A 16,196-nucleotide genomic window follows, 5' to 3' on the forward strand; every position below is an offset into this window, starting at 1 on the left:
ATATTAGCAGCCGCTTTATTTGGCTTTCTTTGGGCCCCAGTTAGGTTCTGGATTGGGCTTGAAGTTGGCCGGCCGATACTTTGTGAGTCCGTTATCAGTTTTCCATGATCTATGAAACCATTGTTGGACGTTCTGGGAGCTGGAGAAATAGTTTATTACGCAGATGCTGGTCATACTTGTTTGATGATATTGCGTATAAAACTGGCTGATGTCCTCCTTGTACCTATTGATTAGAGCACCCTTAGACGAATCGTCTAGGGAAAAGTAACGCTCCAAAAGCTCGCTTAGCACAGAGTCGCTCAATGATACAGGAACTACGTTGGCTAGCTGAAGAGTCTGTACAGGTTTGCTACTTCCTTGCAACACACAGATTCTGTGCCATGGGTAGAGAACGCCGAGGACAGCAGAAAATGGGGCGTCAGTCTTGAATCCTCCAGGTTGCGAGTGGGCAGGGCCAACACGGTAACCTAGCTGTTCCAGGGCCGCTGCCAAGTGCGCTGTGGAGAGTGAAAGTGATTTCAGATAAGATGTGATAGTGTTTGCACTGTAGAGGAGCGGTGGGAGCCCGCATTCTCCTTTTGCAAATGAGATATGTGCTGCAATATCACTGTAGCTGTGGAGGTCTTGATAGGTTGGAAGAGCCTCCTCCAATCTATTAAGAAACTCTTTATCATGGAGATCTCCAAGCCACATAGGGCCAGAAACATGCATACATGATAGACAGTATGGACATTTAGAGTCGGGTGCCAGAGGAAGAGCGAGCTTATCGCTGTCTGCTTGCTGCGTGATAAAGTAACTACAAGCCATGCAGTGATAAACAGTTCCCATAGCCTTGTACATATCAAGGGACTTGCACTTGTTCCTCTTGTTGACCAGGACGAAGACTCGTAGGTAATGCTTGTGGAAAAAGCTAAGGAGTGGCGTTATAGAGGCACGACGCCGAGCCGCCTCCTTAGCAATGGCACCCATAACAATCCGGATACTACCCTCGTGGGCCCACACTCTTCCGGTAGCTGGCGCAGCGTCGTACCTGATAAAGCACTCCTTGCACTGCTTCCTGCATGTGATAGCCCCGTCTGTAGCTGTTATACAAAGAAGGCCATTATGGGAGCACGCATCCAACGCAGCTGGAAGAAAGGGTGTCGGGTGCCCGTAAGGGTCAATGTCTATAACTGCTGCTGGCATCCGGGAGTGGTGAAGGTCCTGCAGCTTCCTGTTGGCGTCCATACAGGAAATCTCGAAGGCTACATCTGGAAGGGTTACTGGGTTGGCTTCGTGGTTCATTGCTATATCAGCTGTGGCAGCTGGAGATATGTCAACTGCGATTATGTGAAGAGGGACAGTCACATGGAGCTCCCGGGAATACCGTAGTGCCCTAAGACCAGAGGCAGAGAGACAATCTATTATGATGGCTTTCTGAACTGTAGACTGGTCATGAATGTGTTGTAGATACTGATCAACCACCAGCAAAGAGATGTCACGATTAAAGATCTGTGTGGGATTGAAAAAGACCTGGCTAGGGTTATAGGTGAAGGACACCGTCCCTTCGGTATGTGTCGACGATTGCAAAGCTGCGTGTGACTTGTCGAGAAAGTCCTGAGGCTGGTCGTTCATTTTATGCCCTACAATTTACTGGTCTGGAAGTGCTTCAAGTAGCCTCGTGTATCGCTCTGTTAGCTGTTTGTAGACCTTTAGCCCTCTTTCCTGAAACGCTCTGACGGCCATAAGAAGATTCCGTTGGTGATAAAGAAAGCCTCTGTCCCTGAGGCCGGTTTCAAAAGCGTTTCTAACAAGTTCATACCCCTGCTCCTGCTCTGCACTTATCGTCATCAACTTGGCGTGGTATTCTGTATGAATTGCCAGTGCTTGATAGAGAGTCCGGATTTCTATTTCTAGCTTTTCTAGATTACTTCTCTCGTCTTCTATTTGCTCTACAGCCTCTGCAATGCATTTTTCTGACGTCCCTAGGGAATCAACATCTGTCTGAACCTTGGTGCGCTTATCTTCAATGCTGATTGCTGTTGTTTTCATATCGGCTTGCATTGTATCTATCTCTGCTAATAAGCCATTCAGTTCATCGTTCTTGGCATTGAATTCGTTGAGAAACTGCTCGTAAAGGTCCTGTGACATCTTCTCAAGTGAGGAATTTTGGTCCTGAATCAGCTTGTTGTACTCAGCGTGCAAACGCGCGCTTTCGTCGTTCTTTTCGTGGAGAATACGCACCTGGGCATCGTATTCCGCAGCAATTTTGTGGTTCGCCATCTTGATCGTGTTCTCCTTGAGCTTGTTATTAAGGAACTCCTTCTCCAGCTCCTTCAGCTTAGCAGTATGTTTTTCCAGAAGATGCTGTTGATACTGTGCATAGGCCAGTAACTCTGGATCCTTGCATGTCTCTGGAGTGACTTTCAATGACATTAATTTTTTGGTGCAGAGATGTGTGCAATAAAAGACCTAGCGCCATGTCCTACAGGGTAAAGCTGTCGTCAAGGTTTATGTCTGGGTTCATGCTTGCATCGTTGAGGATAGCCACGAGCTGAGAAAGGTGGATCTTCTCGGGCTGAAAATCGTCAATGGAGATCCCCAGAGCCTTGCAGAGATTTTGCAAGATTGCACGTTGGCTCTTGCGATAAGCCAGCATCTTTTCTAGAGCAAGACAGATATTCTTTTCACGCTCAACAGGAGATTCCTGGGCAACGGCAATTTGAGCATGGATGAAGGTGAGCTCCTTCCGTAGAGCGGCAATCCTGAGCGCGTTATCACGGAGAATGCGGGGTATCTCCTTTACACGAGTAATGCCATCCAAGGCCTCCTTCTTGGCCTCTATTATTCTATTCAGCAGATCTTCCATTAGAATCGATTTTTTCAATGCGTTCACCAGCTGACCCCGCTGTCACTCGTCTGAGCGGATATGTAGCATATACCCTTGCAGGCTCCGGCATCGCAGGGTTCTGTGATGGTACATTACAGAGTTGCACCTTAGCAAAGCCTTCGCGCATAGCATATGACCAATCCAGAGAAGCCTTCTTCATTTTAGACCAGCAACTAGTCCATGGTCTTAGAGTGATAACTAAGGATCTAGGCGTGCACACGCTTTCATGGCGGCCCGACTGCGTTCTCCGTGCTCCGCGTAGCCTCGCCATTCTAAACAATATCCTCCTTATCGCGGACACTGGCAACGGGTCTGTGAAATATTTACTGTTAACTAACTACTTCAAACTAAGTCAGAAGCGTTCTACGGTCCAGTTCTGCTCGTCTACTTGTGGGGTTCTTCGAACGCTTTCATTAGACGTCACGCAGCCAGTGGACATTCTGCCATATTCTCCCACAAGCTTTTTAGTCCTTGATGCTGTCCAGCGATCGCTTAAGCTGGTTCTCCTTGACATTTTTCTCGAGCAGCCATCTGGAGAAGCTCTACTTGCCATCCAGGCAGTCGAAACTCTCTATGTCGGTGTTCTACGTCTTCCCAGTAATATGATTGATCTCTATAAGCGCAAATATCTATTAGTTTCTGAGAAAGCGTCCTTGGTGGTCATTTCACTTGAAACAAAAAGGGGCGTAAAGTTCCGACTCAAATGTCGTTCGTCTTCTATGTCCCAAGCTAGCGAGAGCAGAATGCGATCTAAGGATGAACAACGTTGTGGTCAAAATGTAAAGCCAGATATTCATCAATCCTATCTATCCGAGCCTGAGCACATCAGCGGACTTTCTGCGTACAAGATGTCATCTACTCAGACGATTATATTTTTAGCAGATAGCCATACACATATGCTATATTACGCCATTCTCGATTTGCAGTCTACTTTAGATTCTCTTGCCGAAGGAGCTCCAAAAGAGCCCACGGACGATCGCTACATAGACGTATATCAACTAACTAACCCTATGCGACGAAGTGGGTATCTGAATGGAGCGCTCAAAAAAGCAGAGTTTAGCAATCCTCAGGGTATCCTTGCATTTACATTAGATGGACAATTATGCATATCTGTTTGTGATACCGGAAATAGCGTCATCAGACTGATAGGGCCCGATTTCTTAAAACAAGAAAGAGAGCAGCCGGCGTATCTTCAAGTGCAAGCAAACAATCACGACCTTATACAAGGGAGGGTAAGAGCAGGAGCGGACAAGCATTTCCTTGCTCTTCGTAGAGTACTTCAGCAGACTAAGGTCCATAATATTAGCAGCGCTACCATAAGGAATACAGATAAGAACAATCGGGTGTGTGCATCAATAGCCCTGCCGGCCCCTCCGTTACTTAAAGAAAAACACGAACATAATAAGCAGATTTTGTACCATTACCTGACCAAAGCAAATGTAACCCATGCTATTGATGGAGACATGCACCTAGATGCGTGCAGGCTTGAAGATCTTGATGAAAGTGACACTCCAAGTCTGACAAGTGAGGACCCTCTGACAGCAGAGCTAGAGTCAATAGAGAAATCAGCAGAGACTATCGGGCACGCAGAACAAGCAAGAAGACCCTCATCAATCCATAAGACTCTACGTTCGTCTGGTAGAGCGAAGGCACATGCCGATGCATCTGTGCAGTATGAGTCAGAAAAGACGATCTCGACCGCTGACAGATCAACACAAGTGTTATCTGAAGTCGAACCTAAGCTTGGACAAGAATCTGACTCAAATCCAGACTCCTTTACGCCAGAATCACCAATCTCAGTTCAAGATTCACTGACCATTGATACAGAAATACCAGAAGTTCCTCCATCATGTTGTACCAGCGACGCGACAAAGTGGGAGTTCCAGATCATAGGACGCACATGGTTTGTTGTTCATAACTTTGACGAAAGCGGCTCCCTTGTAAAGCAGCTAGACGATCTTATGGATGAAAACCATTTGTTCGACATACATCAAAAGATAACGGGGCTTTCCACTGCAATCTTGGCGCAGAATGATAGCAGACTGATCAAAGATCTCTTGCAGCTAGCGTTTTTATTTTTCAAAAAATTTTCCAATCTCAATGAGTACATTACCCTCTATCAATCTCTTCCATTCCCAAAAAAATTTAAGCCGTCAATTAAATGCTTAATGCTGCTGCGGTGTATTTCGACTAACCGTCTGACCCAGCTCTCAGATGCTATGATAAATGAGATTCTTTTACCACTGACTGCTCAGGGTTGGTTCTCCTCCACTTCAGCTGATATAAACTATTTGAGCCTCCTGGGATGGGGCAACGGATGGGCGATGGTTCTTGCCATTAAGCTTCTGGTGAGAGATACTCCAGTACCACTAACAAGGCCACCTGAGAATAAACTAAGCGTACACACCCCGGGGCACACAATACAGTCGGCATTTGCTTTAGATCTCGAAGTCACCGATCCGGACTTCAGGCTCTCCGTTGCTGTCATTGTAACTGATGAAAGACTCGAAGGAAGGCAAGTCTTTGTTAAGGTTACAGATGGAATGGAGATTATGGCTCTAGAAAACTGCAAATTAACAAAAGTTCATAACCAGGAGCCATGCAGGCCTGTCTTATCTTCACATCTATCCTTGCCACTGACATCAGTTACTGACCTCATAATTAAAGTTTCGTGCGCAGATACAGTCATCAGAACACAAGTACCCATCAAGTCAATAGCAGAATTGAGTGACATTGCTATAGACAAGGGCCTGGACTCAGGTCTAGTCCCTGCATGGGCAGTCAATCTAATGAAGTATACACTTATCGTTAGTCAATAACAGTTTAATAGATTATGGAGACAGTGTGTTAAAGTCTGCGCCTGGTGCTTGCAGGCCAAAAGCCCGATTCTGCTCCTCGTGGCCCGCTAACACCCGATGGCTTGAAGTAAGTTCTATCGAAAAGTTCGTCGAAGGGGCTCTTTTTCTTGGGCACTGTTGTGTTCTGGGTATGAGGTGGTTCTACTGATAGACTGGATTTTGTAGTGCAACCCTTTTGGTGTCTTACGTATTCAGAAGAGTAGTCGACTGGAACGGCTGTAAAAGGTCTGACAACAGTTTTCAGCTGGGCAGAACTGAACGACTTATGCAAGGGACTGTCCAATATCTCTGGCTTGACCAATTTCTCCGAGCGTACCCGCATTGATATAGTAGGGGTGAACTCACGTTGATATGATGTCTGATGTGGTATAGCCTCGTTATATGCGGGTAACGGCCCCGGAGGCTGCAAGTAAGGAAGTTGGCGACGAAAGATGGGTGTTACAAAGGCCTTACTATTCCTTCTGTTCTCATACGTATTATCGTACCATTTCAAGTCCCTGGGATCTCTTCTGTGACTCAGGTGTTGTAGACTGGGAGCTGAACTGCTAAGATAGGCAGCGTTCCAAGCCGCAGCAGAGTCAGTGCTATTTCGTGGGATTTTAACGATAGGGTCCAAGCAGCCGTGATTTCCACAGATGCATGGAGATGAGCCTATACGACCCAAACCATTCGAAGAATCCATACGCTTGAGCAGAGGACTCCAAGGGGTCGATCCGCCAATTATGAAATTTTGAGCTTTCTAATTGCAAATTCACAAGACTTAATGCCAAGTGCATCCATGCACCATCTAGCAGCGACTTTTCCGAGGATGGTGTCAGTTATAGAAGTATGTATTTCCCAAGTCCGGCCGAAAGTGACAATAGGAGGATGAGGATTGCCTGTACTCAGGTCTGTAGAGCTTTGGGTTTATGTGGCAGGAGTCGCTCACAGAGGATGTCCTGAAGGACCCTGGCATGGAGATAAATCCATCTTCAAAGCCGTTGGGGTTCAAATGGGCACGTCTCTTGCCGTTGGTAAAAGCAACATGTGAACGATGTGGGGCGCTTATAGGGGGTCGAATATCGCCGCTATCCGTCCAACAATCTGGCCCCCGTACTCCGTAGCCAGAAGTACTTGATCCGTGGGTGCCATCGGACTGAGGACGCGATGAATATTGAGAGGTAGATGAGTGTCGACGTGGTCTCTCTGATAGTGCCTCATGTTTAGCAGATGAAGTATATCCTGTATGCGCGGAATAGGTTGTTCGAGGACGACGGTGTACATTCTCCTTTACAACGGAATGCAGGGTCGAAGACATGTACGGCTGGACTTGATCTGAGGGATACCTGTGTAAAGTGGGGGCGTACGGACCGCTTCGCCTGATAAGTATGGCGCCCGGGTTGTTGTCGATAGTTGCGGTTGCGGTTGCAGACTCAGCTGCAGATGCTCGTTGGATAGCAAGCTGAAGAGGGGACTGGTAAGGTATTCCGGTTGCACGGCAGTGTGCCATACGTCGGGCTTCGCGGACAAGCAGGTGAACTAGCTCTTGCTTAGACAGCTCATTGCTGAGAATGCACCCAGTCTGCTGTTTCCTACCAGCGCTATGGTGCGTCGAAGACGGCCAAGAGAAACACGGAGAAGAGGACACGCTGGGAGGACATCCTGGGCACCGCATTTTATTTTGCGATCGTCGACGCTAATGTACCTACCAGATTTTAAAAAGAGCTACTTGTCGCAGACATTTACACGTAGGGCAATTGTAGCGCACAGAGAAGTTAGTACTGCCTAGCTGACGCACCTGCAAACACTGGGTTCAACAGAATCTATAGAAACAAAACTAAAATAAAGATCGCGTCTGAGCCAGCGCTTGTGAAGGAGCTCTGATGATCATGAACATCCGGCAGGTCCGTGACACCCCATAAACCGGCAAGCAGTGGATACAGTTGGCAGATATTCCAGAGATGCCCTTTGCCCGGCTATGTCATTGAGATCCATTCGGCAGCGACTCATAGGGAGTGCTGATGCCTTGAAGGAGTTTATCCCGCTAGAAAAGTTGTTGAACATGACGCGCGCCTCCTCTGCCTCTTGTTCGCGCCTCTGCTGCTTCTCCCACTCTGAGAGACACCGCCTTTGTTTTGGCGGCTCCACAAAGAGCTCTCGCTTTATCGGTTGTATAGTTTCATGATGCCACTCAGAGTAGCCAGGCTTAAAGACATTTTCAGGATGATTGGGGTATCTAGGGTACTTGAGTATAGTTGCGTTAGGTCCGAACTTCCTTGTGCTTCTGTCTCTCCCATCGTGGGTTGCGCAGTACGGATCAAACATGGTAGTGCAGTGTTCTCGTATTACCGCCTCTGTTTCAGCGGGATACTCGATTTCTTGCCGAACGCAGAGTCCAGTATTCGACCTTGGCTGTGTTTCTGTCTTTGCCGCTAGTGGTTGGGGCAAGCGCTGCTTGGACGTCCGCGAACATGGAGGCTTGTATTCGAAGTCAAGGGGGTTTAGCACTGTGCCTATATTTATTTCACCGGTCCTGCTCGGCGCGGAATCTTGGTCCAGTAGCATTGTTGCATTCGGTGTCAGGGGCCGCCCTTGGGCCTTTTGTGACTCTGTACCCCACTCCTGTGCCTTGAGGCTTTGGGTGTCCGGAATGCCTTGAGATTGTTTCATTGTAGGGCGGTGAGAGCTGAGGAGGCGGCCGGTTTCCTCAGCAGTGAGGGAGCTGGTCACGACTGGGGTCCTGGGAGGCTCTTTCAAAGGAATAGTATTCATAATAAGCTCTCTGTAGTTAGTTGGGGTGCGGTGTATATTTGTCCGGACCCGATGGGTATACAGCTGTTGTTGGAACGGGATGCATTTGTAAGGCAAATGGGGGAATGTTATACACTGTGCGCAGTTGCAAGGTCCCCCTTGATACCCGCATCCGTGATTCTTAGCATTCAGAGGCGACGGCCCGTTATAGCTCATTTTTTGAATTATCATTAGCGATAAATTTTTGCGCAAAGTTGCGCTTTCGGATACTGTGGGCCGAGAACCATAGCCTAAGCGTTTACTGTGAATTGACGGAGTATAGTACAAAGGCTACCAGTTTTCAGTTAGTGGACTTGGCGCACTCAATCCATTAATAGGGTATAAGCATGGTTGAGAAGGTTATTACGTGTTTGAAAGAAGCCGGGGATTATATACAGTATTGTCCAGAAGGGTTTTGACGGTTCTGGCTGCTTCACGGTATTCAACAAATCGTGCCTTGGACGGTTGGGAAGAAAGGTCTGTCGTTGCTGGCCGTACTTCAAAAACCGGCGACTCAGCGAAGTAGAGGTTTTTAGATATCCGAGTTCTGTCTGGGTCTCTGTCGTGCTGAAGCCCAAGAGACTCTCGAAGACAGTCGCGCTCAAGAATCTTCAAGCGGCGAGATTTTTCATCAGCCATTTGCTTTAGCGTGGTCAAGCAGGCCTCCTCGCGCCCCCACATATCCATCCGCTGGTTCTGATCTCGCTGTAAAGAGTTAACTATCCTTTGTTGCTCATTCATAAACCACTGATGCTTCTTATCTGCTTTCGGATCTCTAGAGAGATACTGCCGGCGCCAGGCGTCGTATTTTGGATTAGACTCTACGAGGGATGAAGTACTGCGGCCCAGGGTTCCCGTTGGCGTGCAACACTTACAATACCCTGTGTCATTGTTGTCTAAGGAAGGCGTAGAGTGGTCAGAAAGGTCTATCTTATCTACTGGCACGTCAGCATTTTCGGTGGTACAATTGTTAGAACAGGGCAGGGCATCACTCTCCCTAGTAGTCTTTGCGTTAGACGTATTTATCATAGGACACTTGAATGGGAAGCTTTTAGTGAGGTCCTTGCAGCATAGAGAGCCTTGGCGCACATTCGGAGGCACACATATCGCCTTCGTTAGTTTGCTGGAGCACGGTACCGGCGGATTGCAGTCGAGATGGCAGTTGAATTGCTCAAAAGAAGGGAGAGTTGTACGCAATCCGCCTAGCTTGGACCCATCTGACCTGTAAACCTGTGGGTGTGTGCGTGGTTTGCTCTGTAACACCGTGCCGTCTGCTAAGTAAGTTCGCCGCGAAGTATCTCCTCCACAGGCCTCTGCGCGGACAAGATTGCGAAACATGACTTGCTGTGCCTGGAAGTCAGAGTCGTCCTTATTCAGTTCCCAAAGGCGATGGCATGCATTGCGCCTAGCATAATCCTTGTAGTCACTCTCAAGATAGGCTAGTCGCTTTCCAGTGCTATACAGGTCGTGGCCAATGTGTCTCATCCGCTTTTGCATACATGTGCATCCCTCGTAGCAGCCGTTGTCACACTTGGGGCACTTTCCAGCGTGTGTTGCATAACAGTATTCCGGGGGGATCATTCGCTTTTTAAGATTTGCCGCCATGGTGTAGCCTCTGCGCATTAATTTACTCATGTCCATACAATCACAAAGAGAGCTTGTGTACATCACTTTGCTGCGGAAGGGGGGAGATCCTTGCAGTCCCAAATGCTCTTGCATGTCCTCTGGCCCATATATTCGATGTCATGCCTGTAAGGGACAGTCGCGTGACTAGATATCTGCTCATTAAAGTCTGCTTCATACGCTCTCACCATTCCTAGGCGACCCTTCGTGGCGAGGACAGTCTTAGGTATGCCCTTACGTTCCTCGTTCAATAGCCGACGAAGCTCCTCGTTATCCTCTAGGAGAGCTATCTCTTGTGCGCGGAGGTCCTGGACAAGTTGTTCTTTCTGAAGGCGGTCGCGGTTGAGTTCGTCCATCTCGCAGATGTTCCGCTCTCGGGCTTCTCGTACCTTATTGCCCATCTTCATGGTGTAGGCGCGCTTAAGATCCAAGCTATCGAGCGTCTCCTGGAGCCTATCCGACTTTACCTGGGTCAGATAAGCATCGCGCCGTACACGAAGATCCTCCAGCTGCTCCTTAGAATCTTGCCGCACGTCTGCAGCGAGTTGCTTGTTGCGTAGTAAAACATTCTGCCGTGCTGTACGTGCTTTGGCAAGAGTCGTGAGCTTGTTTTCTTCGTTCACATCATGTTGGATTTCTATCCCGATCTGCTTGGCAATCCTACGATCTGTACGCTCTAGTTCGTCTTGCAAGTGTCTCTGTTTCCGACGGACGGCCTCCACCTTCAATCTCTTTAGCAGCTCTATCTCGTCCTGGATTGCGCGGGCATCCCGGATAAGATGGTTTCTGTGCGAGTTGAGAGCTTTAATCGTAGTATCTGCTTCCCGGACAGCGTGCTTTGTCTGGCTAGCATAGCTGGTATGGAGGTATGGATCGTGGGCAGGCTTCCACGGCTTTAGAGGCGCAGTGTGCATTTTTGATTCAGTATTACTTTCAATTAGCCGCATTAATTTTAACTTTTATTGCACAGAAGAAGTCGAAGAAAAAGTAAAAGGATATGTTTAAACAGGGCGGGAAGCAGGGGCCCGTTGTCGAAAAGCGTCCAAAGAACTGTCCTAATGATGGCTTCCTGGGCTCCACCCTTACTATTGGGGGACGCTCCTTGCTAGTCACTAAGTTTTTGGCACAGGGAGGATTTGCCTTTGTCTACGTAGCAACGAACCCCATGAACGTGAACGAGGTCTATGCGGTCAAGCGAATGATTATACAAACTAGTGCTGCCCTTAAGGACTGCCTGATGGAGACTTATTACCACGTCTGCTTCAATAGTCATCCCAATGTTGTCAAGCTCTACGCCGCCCGGATTGCAGGACACGAGACCCAGTTGTCTCCAAGTGCTGTTGCTGAACTTTGCAACGCACGCCTCCAAATTCCATCGGAAATTGTTCTTTTGATGGAGCTGTGCGTGGGAGGATCCATAGTCGATGTCATGCAGCGGGCACCGAACAGTAAGTTCACTGAAGACTTCATATGGAATGCCTTTGGCCGTGTGGTTTCGGCCGTTTGCATGATGAGCTCTATGGGCATCATAAACCGCGACCTCAAAATCGAGAACCTTCTGATGTCTTATCCCCTCGACGAGCATATTTCTCCGGGACAGCTTACGGCCAAGCACGCAGAGTATCTCAAGGTTTGTGACTTCGGGTCGTGTACCAAGGCCCAATACCCCGACGGGAGTGTGTTTACAAAGGATCTGGCCCTGAGGACAGCCGTGGAAAACGAGATACAGAAAAAGACAACGCCGTCCTATCGTGCACCTGAAATGATTGATTTCTTTGCAAAATTTCCAATTACCATTCGAAGTGATGTCTTTGCTCTTGGAGTGATGCTTTATCGAATGATGTACTTTACTCTTCCGTTCCCTGATGGCGAGGTTCTTGCTAATTTTAACTGCAAGTACAGACTGCCTACGTCACCTGGGTACTCTGAAGATCTTAAGCGTTTAATCTCTGTCTCATTAGTTAAAGATCCTATGCAGCGCGCCGACGTTTGGTACCTTGCTGAAGCAATCCAGGCCAAGACGGGGATTCAATTTACTCCTCGGCCGGCCGATCTGATGTCTCCACAGTTAATGACCCAGAGTATTGGGTCTCCTCCTCAGGATATTCTTCTTTCTGCTCAACTGCCGCAACAACCCATGGGTTCAAATACCACGCCGGTCTTTGACTTCAGTGCCCTACCCCCGCAGAACCAGGGCCAGGGCTTGACGCGAGAGTCTTCCTGTGTCTCTGTTGCTTCCACCGAGGACACACCTCTCTTTGGCTTTGAAGCGATGGCTAAAAAGGATAGTCATGCTAAGGCCGGCGGGGGAGCCCCCAATAGCGGCGATACTTTTGGCTTGCAGGTTAAAAAGTCGTCCTTAGCCGCCGCGCAAGGTTTCCAGCTCTCTTCTGGATCCACTGCGCCCGCCTTTCGTGCTGGCGGAGGAGCTGGTAGCGCTGTACAGCCAGCGCTATCTCTCCCATCACCCTCCACAGCCAAAGGGCTGCCAAACTTCAACTTCAATGGAAAGCCTATGTTCTCGACACAACAGTCGCAAGCTCCTCCGCAACTTCAAGCTCAGCCTATGGCTTCTAGTCCACCTGCTATGCTTAGCAATCCTCCGGTACCTGTTCCAAGTGTGCAGCCTAATATGAATTCCTTATTAGATTTCTTTAGCTCAGGATCTGAACCCTCACCTTCTCCGCAACAGCCCCCAGTTCAGCAACCACAGGTTCCCACCCAGAACCCAGGAAATCCAACGCTCGACTTGTTTGGATGGGGGAATCAGGCTACTCCGTTTACTCCTTTTGAACAACCAAAGATTCCGGCGCAGGATCAAGCTGTGTTCAATATGATGACGCCAGAACAGCAGAAGGTCTACACACAGCAGCTGCAAATGCAGCAGATGTTTTGTATGCCAAATGTGTCCCAAGGGAATAAATAGCGCTTGTGTACACTGATTTATTGGTTTACAGATAATAGTTCTGTAAATGTCGATGCAACGTGGATTGACAAATCGGGACGGTCAGTGGGTGGGCGCGGGCCCGTCAGCATAGCCACGGCCCTTGCCCCTGAGCGCCTAGCAGCCTCTAAGCCGTGGATGGAGTCCTCGAATATTAGAGCCTCAGATGCACTGATACTAAGCCTCTTGAAGCACTCCAAGTAAATGGCAGGGTCTGGTTTGCTGGCAGAAACATCGTCACAAGAGATAATCGCGTCGAAGAGGTCTCTGTCCTCTGGTCGTCCAGAGAAGAATGCATCAATGGCACCATGGGGACATGCGGTACCTATAGCGAGGAGCATGCCGCGACTCTTGGCAACACGCGCAAACTCAATTGCTCCAGGAGTATATGAAACCTGAGTTCTGAAGAGCTCAATGTATATATCTTTCCACTTGTCTGCAAGCTCCTCCGGTGTCACATCGTTGAAGTTATATTCCTTGACACAATATGTGGCAGCATCTATAGCTGTTTTCCCGCTAATTTTGTCCATAAAGTCGTCTGGATAGTCCATACCCCTAGTCAGAAAGGTACTACGATTAACTGTGTCCCATGCACCTGTTGAGTCTAGGAGAGTGCCGTCAAGGTCAAAGATGATCGCACGCACGCCGTCCAGCAGATCCCTTACGTCCTTGACTCCCAAGGACATTTTATTCAGAGATTTACTCAATTACGCAGAGTCAGAGCAAGCACCGAAAGCAATTCCTTAGGAATTGCTGGTGGAAGAGGGGCTTCCTGCAACTTTACGCCCCGGGTAAGCTCGGGAAACATAGCTCTAACTACGGCAGAGTCTGAGGCGGTACCTACAAACTTTAGCTTGCACCTCTTATCCGCCTGAACGATAAAAGGCTCCTTATCCTCCGGACTGTAACTGGCAGCTAAGACCGGTCTGTCTAAGGAGAAGTAAGCGCACGCATCATGCACCACATCAGATGGCACATGGTGCTCTTGACCGATAAATATTATTCCAACAGGAGTGAGATGGCTGTAAAAGGTTGACTGAGCATCCACAGCATGCTTGAGTGCCTTTACAAGGCTAGGATCTTCTACATTGAAGTTGAGCCCCAAGACCTCGCAAAGCTCAATACAGTCGGCAGAAATCTTTCCTAGAAGCATACCAAGGCACGAGTCAACTCGGGTACTAATCTTTACAAGCTTCATGTAGAGATAGGGTCCGATAGTTATGATGGGGTCCGTCATTTTTATCTTTCCCAGCCTCAAACCTGGCTGGATCGCTCACTGGTCTCATTACTTGGAGCTATCCGGCCACATTCTTTTCTAGTGGCAGCAGGTACACAGGCTGTCTGGGCGCAGAGCGAGATCCGCGCAAAGAATAATCAATTTTCCAAAAAATACTATGAGCTACGACCAGCAGTACTCTGCTCTGCTTTCACAGCAAACGGCTGTGCAGAAAATCATCATTGACCTACAGGCTACACTAACCCGGACAGATCTCGATCTGGACGAGCGAAGTCAAACAGAAGCCATGCTGCAGAACGCCATCGCTCTGCTCAACTCCTACATTGGTTCTATCTCTTCTCTCCATACAGAGGTGCAGAATCAAATATCTAGCCCGACTCAAGGATCAGTGGGGATTGCAAATCCCTCCCAGTGTACATTCAGTGAAAGTGACCCAACTCTAATGGGGACTGGGAGTGGCATGCACCAGACCCGTACGGGGTCTCTTGTAGCAAAGAAGGTGGATGGGGAGCATAGATCCCCAGATATCCTCAGTAAAAACTATTTGTGCGGCCAGACAACAGTCAGCTGCGCACAGCTGCCGACATACGTGCAATCCAATAACGCAACCCCTCAGCTTGCCCATTCTCAGTCAACAAAGACAGCATTTCTGGACCGGCCCAATAGCGAGCTCACTAACATCATCGTTGGCAATCCGCACCTCCAGCACGTTCCTTCAAGAGAGACTGAGAGCGTCTCTTATTCTAGCTCTTTACCCTCTTTTGTGGCCACTCGGGTGTCTCCGCATTATGCCCCTAGAGAGCTGGTTCCACGGCACATTTCGAATTCCCTTCCCGAAGAGTCTTTGTCCGCAGGATCCATGCAATTAATATACAGTATCCCAAAGACGTACAAGTACGTCAAATCGGTTCCTAAGTATTACAGCACAACGGGCCAGTCTATGTGTCGCAAAGCCGTTGCCAAGGCAACCAACGACGACACGCCCAAGTGGAAGCACGTACGTAAGATCTCTTGTGAAGTGTGGCACCACCCAGATATGGTCCAGATCGCCATCCATGAGATGACTGCGAACATATACTCCCAAATATCGAACAAGGAGTTCTCCAAACTGGAGATCTCTACTCTACTCCGGGCATACAACTCCCTCGCTGTGCTTTTACGCTTCTTGCAACTCTTACCACAAGGCATTAACAATAAGATAGTTGATAGTATGCTTTCCGACATGCTGCACTTGATCACAGAGTCCACCAACCGCATGCGCGCAGGTCCTGGGCACAAAAGAGACATTACGAACGCGATATCGTATGACTTTCAGGCCATGCTTCACCTCATCATTGCGTACATGTTCGTTCTGCAGTACCAATATGTTACCTCTACCCTCAGCTTCTCTCGGCAGATGGATACTCTACTCATAACGGATGTCTTCCTCAAGCGATACCTTTGTCTCGGAGATTGCCTTGTGGTGACACTCAGCAGGCTCATTCATAGCCGGAGGGTGACTCGAGGCGTGTTCTCTCAGTCGTGTATCCTGGCAATCTTCAGATTGGCAACAATATACGTGTCATCTATGGCACCTATATACACGTTTCTAGGCGAGCAGAACACTCCAGATGCTGATATCAAGCGCGTAGAGCTGGAGGACTTATATACAAGGTTGTGTAACAATTGGGAGGCAGCGTACGATTGCAAATCCGATAGTGCAGACGGAGACTTGCTTGATAACGTGAAGCCCACGATACCAGAGACAATTGGTGGTGTTGACTGGGCTGTAGAGATAGAGACTGATATCTTCTATGAGCGTGATAACGACGAAACTAGCGATTAGCAGGCCCGTGTAAATAGATTTATCAGTTTCCTTTTGAGAACACTTTTTTCTCTTTAGCTACCATGCCAGCG

The 16,196-nt window shown here is 48.5% G+C and overlaps 13 protein-coding genes across 13 annotated transcripts; 3 read left to right on the forward strand and 10 right to left on the reverse strand.

The window, feature by feature from the left end:
- Positions 1-15: 15 nt before the first annotated feature.
- Positions 16-1,614, reverse strand: GL50803_0012235 (tRNA (guanine26-N2/guanine27-N2)-dimethyltransferase; the record flags this gene model as incomplete). Its single annotated transcript, XM_001705641.1, has 1 exon — positions 16-1,614. One exon carries the CDS (start codon positions 1,612-1,614, stop codon positions 16-18), a length of 1,599 nt encoding a protein of 532 aa, XP_001705693.1.
- A 15-nt stretch (positions 1,615-1,629) lies between these two features.
- GL50803_0015603 (uncharacterized protein) lies at positions 1,630-2,415 on the reverse strand (the record flags this gene model as incomplete). Its single annotated transcript, XM_001705640.1, has 1 exon — positions 1,630-2,415. The coding sequence occupies one exon, from the start codon at positions 2,413-2,415 to the stop codon at positions 1,630-1,632; it is 786 nt and encodes a 261-aa protein (XP_001705692.1).
- Positions 2,416-2,464: 49 nt separating this feature from the next.
- Positions 2,465-2,848, reverse strand: GL50803_0015602 (uncharacterized protein; the record flags this gene model as incomplete). Its single annotated transcript, XM_001705639.1, has 1 exon — positions 2,465-2,848. One exon carries the CDS (start codon positions 2,846-2,848, stop codon positions 2,465-2,467), a length of 384 nt encoding a protein of 127 aa, XP_001705691.1.
- Positions 2,849-2,865: 17 nt separating this feature from the next.
- On the forward strand, positions 2,866-5,688 carry GL50803_0012231 (uncharacterized protein; the record flags this gene model as incomplete). Its single annotated transcript, XM_038045708.1, has 1 exon — positions 2,866-5,688. The coding sequence occupies one exon, from the start codon at positions 2,866-2,868 to the stop codon at positions 5,686-5,688; it is 2,823 nt and encodes a 940-aa protein (XP_037902071.1).
- A 28-nt stretch (positions 5,689-5,716) lies between these two features.
- Positions 5,717-6,409, reverse strand: GL50803_0012230 (uncharacterized protein; the record flags this gene model as incomplete). The annotated part of the gene is made up of 1 exon (XM_038045707.1): positions 5,717-6,409. One exon carries the CDS (start codon positions 6,407-6,409, stop codon positions 5,717-5,719), a length of 693 nt encoding a protein of 230 aa, XP_037902072.1.
- Positions 6,410-6,541: 132 nt separating this feature from the next.
- Positions 6,542-7,381, reverse strand: GL50803_0012229 (uncharacterized protein; the record flags this gene model as incomplete). The annotated part of the gene is made up of 1 exon (XM_001705638.1): positions 6,542-7,381. One exon carries the CDS (start codon positions 7,379-7,381, stop codon positions 6,542-6,544), a length of 840 nt encoding a protein of 279 aa, XP_001705690.1.
- A 212-nt stretch (positions 7,382-7,593) lies between these two features.
- On the reverse strand, positions 7,594-8,673 carry GL50803_0029796 (uncharacterized protein; the record flags this gene model as incomplete). The annotated part of the gene is made up of 1 exon (XM_001705637.2): positions 7,594-8,673. The coding sequence occupies one exon, from the start codon at positions 8,671-8,673 to the stop codon at positions 7,594-7,596; it is 1,080 nt and encodes a 359-aa protein (XP_001705689.2).
- A 186-nt stretch (positions 8,674-8,859) lies between these two features.
- Positions 8,860-10,077, reverse strand: GL50803_0012225 (uncharacterized protein; the record flags this gene model as incomplete). Its single annotated transcript, XM_001705636.2, has 1 exon — positions 8,860-10,077. One exon carries the CDS (start codon positions 10,075-10,077, stop codon positions 8,860-8,862), a length of 1,218 nt encoding a protein of 405 aa, XP_001705688.2.
- An 86-nt stretch (positions 10,078-10,163) lies between these two features.
- Positions 10,164-11,033, reverse strand: GL50803_0012224 (uncharacterized protein; the record flags this gene model as incomplete). Its single annotated transcript, XM_001705635.2, has 1 exon — positions 10,164-11,033. The coding sequence occupies one exon, from the start codon at positions 11,031-11,033 to the stop codon at positions 10,164-10,166; it is 870 nt and encodes a 289-aa protein (XP_001705687.2).
- An 83-nt stretch (positions 11,034-11,116) lies between these two features.
- GL50803_0012223 (Kinase, NAK) lies at positions 11,117-13,045 on the forward strand (the record flags this gene model as incomplete). The annotated part of the gene is made up of 1 exon (XM_001705634.1): positions 11,117-13,045. The coding sequence occupies one exon, from the start codon at positions 11,117-11,119 to the stop codon at positions 13,043-13,045; it is 1,929 nt and encodes a 642-aa protein (XP_001705686.1).
- Positions 13,046-13,062: 17 nt separating this feature from the next.
- On the reverse strand, positions 13,063-13,749 carry GL50803_0012220 (putative Hydrolase; the record flags this gene model as incomplete). Its single annotated transcript, XM_001705633.1, has 1 exon — positions 13,063-13,749. The coding sequence occupies one exon, from the start codon at positions 13,747-13,749 to the stop codon at positions 13,063-13,065; it is 687 nt and encodes a 228-aa protein (XP_001705685.1).
- Positions 13,750-13,766: 17 nt separating this feature from the next.
- Positions 13,767-14,300, reverse strand: GL50803_0015600 (uncharacterized protein; the record flags this gene model as incomplete). The annotated part of the gene is made up of 1 exon (XM_001705632.1): positions 13,767-14,300. One exon carries the CDS (start codon positions 14,298-14,300, stop codon positions 13,767-13,769), a length of 534 nt encoding a protein of 177 aa, XP_001705684.1.
- A 157-nt stretch (positions 14,301-14,457) lies between these two features.
- GL50803_0012218 (uncharacterized protein) lies at positions 14,458-16,125 on the forward strand (the record flags this gene model as incomplete). Its single annotated transcript, XM_038045706.1, has 1 exon — positions 14,458-16,125. The coding sequence occupies one exon, from the start codon at positions 14,458-14,460 to the stop codon at positions 16,123-16,125; it is 1,668 nt and encodes a 555-aa protein (XP_037902073.1).
- Positions 16,126-16,196: the final 71 nt, after the last annotated feature.

Source organism: Giardia intestinalis, chromosome 4 (genome assembly GCF_000002435.2).
Source record: "Giardia intestinalis strain WB C6 chromosome 4, whole genome shotgun sequence".
Taxonomy (NCBI): Eukaryota; Fornicata; order Diplomonadida; family Hexamitidae; genus Giardia; species Giardia duodenalis.